The sequence below is a fragment of the Stegodyphus dumicola genome, chromosome 5 (genome assembly GCF_044657685.1).
Source record: "Stegodyphus dumicola isolate Sdum_Otavi_A_Nest chromosome 5, ASM4465768v1".
In the NCBI taxonomy this organism is placed as follows: Eukaryota; Metazoa; Arthropoda; class Arachnida; order Araneae; family Eresidae; genus Stegodyphus; species Stegodyphus dumicola.
This window is the reverse complement of record NC_140772.1, coordinates 101,080,746-101,093,303: the sequence shown is the minus strand read 5'-3', so window position 1 is coordinate 101,093,303 and position 12,558 is coordinate 101,080,746. Positions and strand designations below refer to the sequence as shown.

The 12,558-nt window shown below is 33.5% G+C and overlaps 1 protein-coding gene across 1 annotated transcript in view; it reads left to right on the top strand.

Moving 5' to 3' along the window:
- The window catches only part of LOC118195187 (acyl-CoA:lysophosphatidylglycerol acyltransferase 1-like), a 52,398-nt gene extending 42,139 nt beyond the window's left edge, over positions 1–10,259 (top strand). Inside the window, exon 6 of the mRNA XM_035366449.2 lies at positions 8,432–10,259. Coding sequence (XP_035222340.1) covers positions 8,432–8,865 — 434 coding nt within the window. The 3' untranslated portion in view covers positions 8,866–10,259. The remainder of the gene's footprint in view (positions 1–8,431) is intronic.
- Positions 10,260–12,558: the final 2,299 nt, after the last annotated feature.

Below are 12,558 nucleotides of genomic sequence, written 5' to 3'. Positions count from 1 at the left end.
AAATATGTGCCACTTTATAGCTAATTGATGGAAAGAAGGGAAGGACAACAGAATTTTTATAATCTCCTAAAACAAGAGTGTGCCTTTTAGTGTGTTGAGATGAGAATTTTTTAACTGCTTGATTAATAATGTTGGGTGAAAAGCCCCTGTCAACAGCTATTGCTTTTAGATAATTTAGTTCTTCATCAAAGAATAATTTGGAGGAGCAAACTTGAAGAGCATGGAAAACATAGGAATAAAATGAAGCTAACTTTTGTTTAGTCGGATGACATGATTTAAAGTGTGGTTGAAGGCAAACTGATGAAAGTTTACGGTAAACTGTAGTACTGAAGTTGGATGTGTTACGTGTGACCAGAATGTCGAGAAACAGAAGAGAATTGCAAGTCTCAAGTTCAAAAGTGAACTGAATGGCAGGATCAATAGAATTCATTGTTAAAAGAACTTTATTTAAATCATCTTTATTACCTTCAAACAGGGTAAATGTATCGTCTACGTTGCGGAACCATACTGGGAATTTTAAAGTTTCAAACAATTTTGATTCATAATAATGCATGTAAATATCAGCCAAGATAGGAGTGAGGGGACTTCCCATGGCTAATCCCACAGTTTGCTTGTAATATTTATTTTGGAAAACAAAATGTGTTTGTTTCAAACAGAGTTGAGTGAGAGAAATTAGCTCATCAATTTCGATGCAAGAGAAATGAAATTTGCGAAGTCTGGTTTCTAGACATCTTAATGCACCCTCCAGTGGAACATTGGTGAATAATGATTGTACATCAAAAGAAACCATGAGTAAATTTCTAGGAAAAATGTTTTTAACCTTTTTTACAAACTGTATTGAATTTTTATGGTATAAATGTTACTGTCTAATAGAGTTGAAAATCTAGAAACTAAATATTTAACTAATGGATACGAGGCAGTACCTAAATTTGATACAATAGGGCAGAGTGGAATACCACTTTTATGAATTTTGGGAAGAGCATATAATCTGGCACAATTTGCAACAGATGGGATAAGCGAATGTTTTAAGTTGCATGAAATAATTTGTGAAGATTTGATCGTAGTTTTTAATTTTGACAGGTCCGAAGGTGAAGGATCTTCAGGCATCAGATTATATGTTCCTTCGTTTAAGAGTTTAGTGACACCATCGATGTAAGTGTTCTTATCCATGACAACTATCTGGCCACCTTTGTCAGCCTTTGAAATGATAATATCCGGGTTAGAATGAATTTCGCGCATTGTATTCTCCCATCTTTCTCTTGCAGTTAGATTTGGTTTCAAAGGTATATTATTGAATTTCACATTATGAGCGATAAGATGCGTAATCATTTCTTTCTGCGAATCTAAAACTTTACTGAACTTGAAAGCTTTTTCGATAGCAGCCAAAATCTTTGGAATTAAGGGTTTACAGGTTCTTGAGAAGTTAAAATTATATTTTAGAATTCTCGCTTGTTCTTCTGATAAATTAACATTAGAAATATTAACTATTGGTTTAGTGTTTACAATGGGAAGATTTTTTGACCTACTTGAACTGGAAGACTAAAAGAAGTTTTTCAAATTTAACTGCAAGGGTGTTTTTATGACGGTTAACTGCATTCTCCGTTCTAGACCAAGACTTTTGTTCAAGGGCAGTGAGTTTTGGATATGAATTAGTGAGTTCCAGATGAAGCTATACAGCTCGTGTTCAATTTTGGACAATTGTTGACATGTATCCCTTATGATGGACTAAAGTAAGGCGAGCTTGCAGTTTAACAGAATTCTTGAAATGCGACTGGAAGGTTTTTGATTAGATTTGATTTGAATGATATTTTTACATTTACACTTAAGTAAAAAGTCAAGAGGATTCAGAAATCAAGCAGATTATTGATCAAGCAGTTAAAAAATTCTCATCTCAACACACTAAAAGGCACACTCTTGTTTTAGGAGATTATAAAAATTCTGTTGTCATTCCCTTCTTTCCATCAATTAGCTATAAAGTGACACATATTTTGCAGAAATTTGACTTTCGGGTCGTTTATTCTCCCATCAATAAAATTCCGAGTTCCATACTCGACCCCATTCCGGATATGAATTCCTGGGGTATTTATAGGATTCCTTGCCAGTGTGATTTAATTTATATTGGCCAAACTAAGAGAGCCTTGAAATTTTGCATCAAGGAACATGAGGCATATGTTAGGAAAAAGGAAACACAGAAGTCTTCTGTTGCCCAACATTGTTGGTCCGAAAATCACACTTTCAATTTTTCTGCTGCCAAAATTATTCAAAAAACATCTTCCATTGGAGAACTGGATTTTCTAGAGGCATTTCAGATTCAAAAAAATCTTTCTGTTCTAGTTAACGACCCTAATTCCAATCCATTTTTGCCTTCAGCCTTTAAAGAAATTATGTTTTAGTTCTTGTTTTATCAACAGATGGCGGCACTAGCTTATTTTCTGTCCAGGCTTTTTTTTATCTTATCTGATCATTATATCCTATCTCGTTCATTTGCACTTTTGCAGCTGAAGATGGTGGTTTGATAAAACCATCAAAACTAGTCCTGTGAATATTTGAAAATATAACGCTGATATTTGTTGCTTGACTTCTGAATTAGTAAATGTGCTTTCATTAGAGCTGTAGGAATAAAGTAAACAACTGAAGCAGAATAATCTCTTTGTTCCTTTACAGAAACTCAACCATTTTCTATTACTTCCATTAGGATGATAAAGCACTAGATAAGGGGAAAAAGGCAAATGTTTTGAAGCTGAAGGCTGGCAGGGATTTTTGCTAATAAAATCCTGTCAATCTTAAGCTGCTGTCAGTTGTGCGAAGTAGAATAATATAGTAATGCAAATGTATTAATTATAAATAATGAAAAATATTATGTTAATTACAAATAATGAAAAGGATGATAATGATGCGCTTGCTGTTGCTACACTAATATTTTTTATATTGGTTGCTTCCGTTATTAGCAGCACCGAATTCTCTTCACGTGTCTTGGATTATTTCAGCTTGAAATGTTTCTAAAGTGGTGGCTCTACTTCTTTTGTTTGTGCAGTAATTATCGTGGGAGAAGGTGCTAGTTTTGAAAATCTAGGATACATATCCATGATTTCTGAGCAATCTTTTGCAGAATCCTTCATTTGTTTTGTCTTTTTTCCTCAAAGTTTTTGTGCAGCTCCTTTGTTTTTTTCGTTTATCCATTCTACGTGCCTAAAAGTAATGTAGAAATATTCAACTGCAATATATTTTGTCATCAACTTACTTATTCAGTGTCGCAGTAAAATTTGTGAGATAGTTTTTTTTTTTTTTTATAAATTATAAGGCAATATTTTAAATTTCACAATTAAATTACAATGTGACTGTACTGTATTTTCATAAATCTACTTTACGACTGTTAACCACTATTGACTATAGGCTCTACCTCTACCCTACAGCCTACAGTTACCATATCTCATGTAAGTTTGAGTGCGATATGCAGTTCGCACATTCATGTCTCCCTCATGTGCAGTGCTGTCTCGGTTAATCATCTGTGTCGATTCGATCGTTCGAAATTGCTCTAGCCCACTGGCCCTATTCGCCACTGATGGCCAGATTATTCAGAATTGCTTATTACACCACAGAAATCTTTGTGTCCCCCCAAAAAACTTCAAGTATCTAGATTATATATAAATGTTTATATAGTATCAAATAACTGTGTTTACTTATACATGTGTAAACACTGTTTTACAAACATAATACATCGTTTGTAAAATAATGTATTTTATTTCATTAAAAAGTATACAGAGGCTTCGCAAATTAAAAAAAAAATAATCTATAGAACATATGTTTTATTCTTGAAGTGTTGTTTTGTAAATAAGCATATATGCACTGAAGTGCCATTGAATTAGAGATAGACATGATTATGCAAATTTTATAGCGCTGCGCGGCATCTGTGCTCGCGTGAGAAAGTTGTGGTAAATGCGCATACAGCTACTACTATGGTTGTTGTTAATCAGTTGTTTCAATTACATTTAAATGTTATTAATTCGGACACCCATAATTCGGAATAATCTATAATCCAGACCTCAAAGCTAAAAACTTTCTGAGCATGCTCCACGTTGACACATGCGCATAGGCGTTTACGCGTGCGCGTAAGACCTCTTACGACTGCACATTTGCGTGTGCGCAAGCGCAGAATACATTTTCACGTGCGCGTTTTATGTATAACGGACGGTGTAAGCTAAAATGATCTAATTATCTATTTCAGTTAATGTTGATGATTGCGTTGTTCCTTAATTTTCGAATTGGATCCGGCTTATTATTTTTTGCAGACTGTAAGAGCAATACTAAAAAAGTAAACTTGAACTTTCGATTATGTCAAATAGAATTTTTGATTCTGGAGCTTCCAAAGGATTGTACAAAACGAAAGTATGTTTCGATGTTCATCAAACAAAAAGTGGAATTGTTGCAAAAAATGGATAAAGACATGAAGAATGTGACAGAGAGGTTAGTGAAAACGGAAAAATTTCGATTGACAAGTTAGTCGGTATTCTCGGCACAGCAATTAACGGGACTTGAACAGCGGAACTTTGTAAGTGAACAAAAAATTATGTCTATTTATAGAATTAAAGAGAAAGTATTATCACATAAAATGAAACAACTTACATTGAAAGAAATGTTTAATAAAGTAAACAAATAAATATTAAGCTTTTTTTTGTAAATTTTGATACCCTTTAGATCATAATTGTTCTTTATTTCATAAATTACGGTTTCATATTTTTAATTTTAGAATTTCTGCATGCTATCTTACGCGATTTAAACTGATGATCTATTATCCAGAAAAATCAATAATCCGGAATCGCCGAAGTCCCGACGAGTCCGGATTAACGACTTTTGACTGTACCAGTATGAGTAACACTTCTGATTTAGACAGCTTCAGTTTTGGACAGATAGCAAGTTTTTGACGCATGGGCTATTCAGTTTCCAAAATCCTCAGCCGGCTAGGATTTTCAAGGTCGACAGTGTATACACGGAGAATACACGGATGATGGGAAAAGAAGTAGCGATCAGGCAAATTGCAAAGGACAATTAACCTAGAAGAAGAAGCGCGGTTTGAGACGGCTCAGCCGTATTGTACATAGTCAGCGAATCCAAACATTAGTTCAAATTACCACCCAGCTGAATCAGGGCTACAGTTGTACAGTCAGTAAAAGGATCATGCAATGCTTGCTTCACCATAGGGCTTTGGAAGTCGTAAACCCCCGAGAGTACCTTTGCTGAATGCATGCCATTGAGCTGCACTTCTTACATGGGCAGGAGAATACAGAAAACAGACTCTTGTGGACTTGAAATGAGTAGCAAGGAGTGAGGAGTCTCGATTCTGACTAATTAATACCAATGGGAGGCTGAGAATATTGCATCAGACTCATGAAGCCATGAATTCTGTATGGTAGATTGGAACTGTAAAAAGGCCATGGTGGCTTAATCATGGCCTGGGATGCTTTCTGTTGGCAGTGTTTGGGATCTTTGGTACTTGTAACAACTTCCCTCAATATTATTTGGTACGTGGAGTTGCTGGGCACTCATCTCCATCCATTTATGTTGTCCTGTCATTCACGTGGAAATGGAGTATCCCAGCAAGATAACTGCACCTCTCACAGGTCTCGGTTGGCTCCTGCCTAGTTGAATGAGCATTCTTCTGACTTTTCTGCCATAAATTGGCTACTTAAAAGCCCTAACTTAAATTTTACTGAGCATCTTTCGAACGTTTTGGAGAAAGGTTTGAAACCTCATCTCATAACACTAGCGACTCTTTCTAAACATACTTTCGCTTTGCAGATCCTTTGGCAGCTCCAGAATCGGAAATTCTTTTTGACATAATCAAAAGTTCAAGCTTACTTTTATAAAATTGCTCTAACAGTCTGCAAAAAATAATAACCCGGATCCAATTAGAAGATTAAGGAAGAACGCAATCTGCATCATTAACTTAGATAATTAGATAATTTTAGCTTAGCTTATACCGTCCGTTATACATTAAACGCGCCATGTGTAAACGTATTATGCGCATGCGTTATGGCATTATCCGTTGACGCATGCGCAGAAAGTTTGTAGCTTTGAGGTCCGGATTAAATACTTTTGACTGTATAAGTAAATGTACTATTTTTCCTATATTATGTATTTTTAAAAAGTCAATAGGAGTTATCATTAGTTACCTTTTTAGTTTGATACATTTTGGGGGGGGTGAAAAACTTGAGGATACTGGAGTAATACTCGAAGTTATACTTTTCAGAATGGTTTATTTATCTGTTGCACATTTAATGGCAATGTATTATTATTAAAATGCTATGATCCTGTTTTAAGAACAACAGCCTCACATTTCTGTGGTTCACTGGATCCAGCATAAAAGTGCCAGCATCAATATGCAAAAACAGTAAGCTAGCTTTGGAAGTGGTTTTCAACCTATTATCTAACTCAGAAAAGCTGCTGCCTGCACCTTTAAATCAGGATTCTTTTAGTGGAGATAAATCCATGCTGGTGTCATAGTGAAATTTGCCTGATGCATTAAAGTTCTATTACTATTTCATGAGCTGGTGCATCATTATAAAGTACCTCCCCCTTGCCATGCATTAAGCTGCATTCATAGAAATATCAGCACCAGTAAACATGGACAATGTAAAGAGTCCTTTTCATAAAATGTGTTACCATTGGACTCTAGGTGACCAAAAATTTGCTTTAGATGATTGGAAGTAATTAATTCAGTCAGATTTAAAATAAACATTAAAATATGCAGTAAAATCCTGATTTGCATATACAGTTAAGCTTATAATTTAAATGCCTTTGCCTTCAGAAGAAAACTGTAGTAAAAAATTTTAAGGTTTGATTGTATCTGGTTTGCATATGTTGTTGTAGTTGGCCTTTCACTGTATCATAAGTGAGATTTCACCGTCACGAAACTTTGAAGATGAAATTTAAATAAATAATTATGGAGAAATTATAGCAACTTAAAACATTTCTTGGCAAGTAAGGACAGAAGGTTGAACAGCTAAAAGTTTTACCATTTGCTGAAAGTTAAAGATTTGCACAGTGTATTGTCAGCGCTGGCTCCAAGTGCAAATAATAGATAGCCACTTAGGACACCAATTTTCAGTGTTTTCTTAGGCAGCAATTAAATAAAAGTATATGTGGCTTTGAATTATTAATAAATTTATGAGGAACCTATTGGACTACCACTTTGTATATTAAAAATGCTGTGTATTAAGTACAATTTAATAATCACTAGCTATTGTACACACATTTAGCCATAATAATCTTAACTTTAAAGTAAGAAATCTCAAATCTTAATCAGTTTTCTATACTTATTCCTGCTGAATTTAAACTCAAAACAGCTAATGAATTACAAAGCATAATCGTGTGAGAAAATTTGATGCAAGCAACAGAATGACCTAACATTTTGTCTCTTAACCATGCTTTGTGTCTCTTCTTTCACTTATATAATTTTCATATATTTAGGAGTAAGGATCAGATTCCTGAAGCTTAGAATAAAGTAAAGTCATGTATTGGAGTAATTACATACAAGAGATATGTGGCAGTTCCTTATTATCTCAACTCTTGCATTAAAATTGGTGACCTACACAATCATTTATTGGAGTAATTACATGAGAGAGATATGTGGTAATTCCTTAATATCTCAACTGTAGCATTAAAATCAGTAACCAACAAAATTGTGAAAATTTACAAAAGCTTATTTATGATAAAGAAAAATAATGCAGATCGCATCCTTCACCTCGAGAGATTTTTGTGGGTTTGTGTGGTTTCCCTGTTTCTGTTCCTTTGCCATTTTATGTAAATTTAAATGGAGGCCATGGAAGAGAATGTTGCACATAAAACTACTATAGTTTATGACTGTTGGAGAGGCTATAAATCTTCCAATTTGCCACCTACTGGATTAACCTTCTCAGCGTTACAGCCAGAAAATTCCGTATAGAAGACTGCCTTCTATATTCATTACAAAAGAAAATTTCTGCTAGCTTTTAGTGTATCTGATTTTGGTTTGGATGTATATTGGAAGAGAAGGAATCAAGGTACAAAATGAGAGATTCTTTTTTTAATTAAAATCAAGAAAATACCACTTACTCATGACATTTTGAGGAACTTTGAAATTTTAGGACTAAACTCGTAATGCTCGGAGGGTTAAAAAATTTCACAGAAAAATTAATTATTAACAAAAATTTAGTAAAAAGGGGAGAAAATGAAACAAAAGTGTTGGAGGAGGGAGTTTTGTGTCAAGCCAAAGATACGAGGAAAGAAATAACCCAAAATGCACCATTATTGCATTGAAAATGAGTTGTATGGCTTCAACTGGAAAGGACCAAAGTTTTATGTAATCATTTTTAAAAGATTTTATTTCATGCATTATATTTGTATGTTGTATATGTATTTATAATAATGTTTTTTAATACGTATTTATATGCAGGAACAGAAAAAGAATGCAAACCATTGAAATGGGTTGTTGATTTAACAGTAGCTTACCCAGAACCTCATAAACCTTTAGATTTGCTTGCTATCTGTGCTTCTTCCCGTCCATCATGTGTTACTTACTTGCATTACCGTCGTTATTCTGTTAATGATGTGCCGCTGGACAATATGGAAGCCCTGCGAGACTGGGTATATAAACGTTGGAGTGAAAAAGATGAACTCTTAGAAGAATATTACCGTACAGGAAAATTCCCTTTATTGCCTAAAAGCCAACGAAACAGCAAGAATGATGACCTAATGTGTGAAGTAAAATCACGTCAGATTGATATGTCTAATTGGTGGATTGCATTTCTTCACTTATTTTTCATTTCTTCATCATTTTTCCATTATTTTCTCCTGCGTAGAATGTGGGATTTTGCACATTACTGGTAGTGATGGTGAAAATGTTGCCTTAAGAGCTTGCATATCCTTTTGTGGATTGCATGCTTTCATACTCAGAGAATTACAGACACTTGTTTTATAATACATTTTCATTTTTAATCACAATGGCTATATGCTACATTTTAAATGCATGATTTTTACATTACTTGAGCCATAAATGATGCAATGAAATCGTACATTGTTTTAAAATTTATTTTTTATATGAAAAAAAGTTTGAATCCTACTCCTTTAATTATTATAAGTTCCCTATTTTAAAATTTCCTTACATTTCAATTTAAACTTACAACTTTTTCTATGGATAATGCAGTATATTATATAATATGTTGTATTTAAAATTATATTTTCCAAATGAATATTTATTGTGAAGTTAATAAAAACATTTGATTGTTATGTTTCGAAGTATACCTGTGATAATTCTGCACATCAGATCTGTGATACTTGCAGTAATTTTTTAATGCATTAAAATTGCATGTTTACTAAATGTTTGGCCTATGAAATTAATATCTGTTAATTCAAGAGAAAGTTTCTACACTTAGCTGCATAATTTATGTATTATAATTTGAAAATTTTCATGAAGTGTTATTTACCGGTTATACCATTCAGCTGTCTCCCCTTTTCCTACAAGAATTTCCTTGGTGCTACTATTTGAAAAATAATTTAATTTAATTTTTCATGCTGAAATGTGAAAATTAGAATTAGATTTTAAGATGTTTAAAAAATGTAATATATTAGCACTGGTCAGTTTTCTTCGATTTATATTAGATTTAATGTGTGTTAAATACTCATGTGAAAGTATTTGGCATGTGCAGTTGCCTTATTAATATAGATCACTGTGATTGTGTGAGCTTTTTTTAATTATTGCCTTACTCAATTGTTGTATATATTAGTGCCATTTTTAATTATGTTTATATAAACTTTGTCTGTCAAATTATGCCATAAAAGTGTAGAACTTTCTATGTTTATTGCTATATTTGATTTATGTTTTTGTACTTTGATTTTTTTTTTCTGTTAAATAACACTAGTATTATACTGATGTTATATTCATGTACATAAACATTACTGTGGTTGTGTGATGCTGAGGTCATTATGTTGTAGAATAATAGTGCTTTTTTTTACCTTTGTGGCCAAGGTAGTAGTAATAATATACCCAATGACAGTACTGTTGTATATTTTAAATGTATGAGTGGGTAATCAAAGTAAATTTTTATGAAATTCTGAGAGTAGTGAATTATGGTAATTGATCCTAAGTCAGAATTAATTGTGTAAAAAATAAAATAAAAAAATAATTAAAAAAAAAAAAAAAGATGCATAAAAATGAAATTTTCTTAAAATTTTGTCATACTAGCAGCATAAGTATTAATGAATAAATTTTATGTTTCACCTTGCTTACGTGTTTTCGTTTTGCATATTTGAATAAATTACTCACATTGAAATCTAAGTTTTTAAGGAATAGTTTTTTTCTGATATTAAATTTCCCCCTCCCCAATGGCCAGATGCGTAATACTTAAGCATTCATCAGTAATGGCGAAACACATCCAGTCATTTAGGCAATAAACTAAAAAGAATGCTGCCAGCAGAAAGGGTTACCAAATTATGCCCACGAATGAGAGCAGGCTGCATTCCAGTTTTGAAGAACATGCTGAAGGACAGATCTGAGAGTCTTCCGCTTTTCTCTTTCCTACATCAACTTCTTGAGAGTATATTCAGCTTGATAGTACATTTTCAGTGCTCCCATGCCAGACAGTACACTTAACAAACCTTCATGTCTTTTCTGGAATTCCCAAACCCAAAACTATGGCAGCATCTTTCCCTACCATCATGCCAACAAGTCAGCTGTGATACTAAGTCATAAATATCATAGAAAATAGTGGTTAGGAAGAGCATGGTGCTCCTGTTCTTTAAGCTTAATGATTCATATGCAACCAAAGGTCAAATTTTTTACTTCTTTTAGAGAAAGGTCAATTTTTGTACACTGTGTTTTAGATCAGGAAATATCTGAATGTTTTGATTCTAATGAAATCATGTTGCTACCTGAAGTTTAACACCCTGTGCTTTATATCCTGCATGTGTTCCCCCCCCCCCAAAAAATTCATTTATATTCTTTAACGAACTTTTTGGGTCTGTTCTGCAAACTTCAGATCACTTGCAATGTAAGGCATTTATAAAAATATTTAATATCATCTAGAAAGATTGGATTTTAATTACTGTTCTAATGTAGTGTTATAACTTTTCTTCCTCCTCAGCTTTTTATGTTTGTTAATGATTATCAAGCAAGATTTAAGTCAATTGCTCTTTTGATTTGTGGATTTGTCAGTGATTGAACAATACAGTTTGAATGTTCAGATTGGAAAATCTATAAAATGATTTAAAGTCCATTTTCCTTGCAAGATGTAGAAACTTAAATTTCTAATGCTATTTTGACTTGATGATTTTAATGGAGCAAATATAAAAATATGCAATATTTTCTAATGGCTTGGAAGATTTATTACTTTATTGGCTCAGTCTTCATTTGTCATAAAGTGATGGGAAACTGTTGTGTGCATTTAATTCATTTTCCATCTTTATTATTGAAATCATCTCTAATTTCTTTTCTCTGAATCTCTATGCAAATGGGCAGGTTCATTGCATTGGATATGGGTGAATTCATATAAAACTGAAGTTTTGCTAATGTACTTCTTCAGAAAGGATGACAGTTTCTGTAGTACTTGTGATACTATGTCAACAGACAATGAACTGCTAAATGTTGATTCAGTTTATTAATATTAATAATACTGTTGCATTCTTATGGGTTTGTGGATTTGGAGTGATTGATGACAAAACTTGATAAAGAATCAAAATGCAATTTATTCGCCAGTATTTCATAGGAGAATTCCCAAAACACGCGTGCAATCATTGAGAAACTATGATAAGCACGCAGAAACAGTCAGCAACACAGCCTTCAGGCTACAACAGTGAAGACAGCTTCATGCAAAACACTAAATACAGCTCCCGACTCAGTCGATCTCTGTCAGAGCTCAACACACTCAAGATAAAACTCGACGAGTAATTTCTGTATTATGTTTTCATAACGACTGAGCCAAGAAACATAATGTGGAATGTCACTTTCAGACGAATCATGAAACATGAAGCTATGTGAGCTGAAATTGAAGCTTTCAGCGTAGCAATTAGTATTTGTTAGGCCAGTTTCAAAGACCAAGAATGCAGCAATGGCCTCGTTTAAAATTGCTCACCTGCTGGTGAAGTAGGAAAAGCCATTTCAAGACGGTGAGTTGCTGAAAGAAGCAGTTCTTGCAGATGCTGAAAGCCTCTTTAACGGATTCTCTAACAAGCATGAAATTATCAGTGCGATTCAGGACCTTCAGTTATTAGGCAGCACTGTTTTAAGAAGAAAGAAGCAATTGCTGATAACATGCAATCTCAACTGAAGAGAGACTTGGAAACATGTGAATGGTTTTCTCTCCAATTTGATGAGTCCACGGATATTTCCGACATGTTGCAGTTAGCTGTTATGATAAGAATGGTATTTAACAACTTTTCTGTTAAAGAATTATTAAAAATTCTGCCTTTGAAGATGAGAATGTGAGTAGAGGACATTTACAATGTTTCAAGACGTTTGCGGAAATTGGCTTGTCACCTAAAAAGCTATCGCCAATTTTGTCGTCAGATAGGTGATTTTGTGCCAAA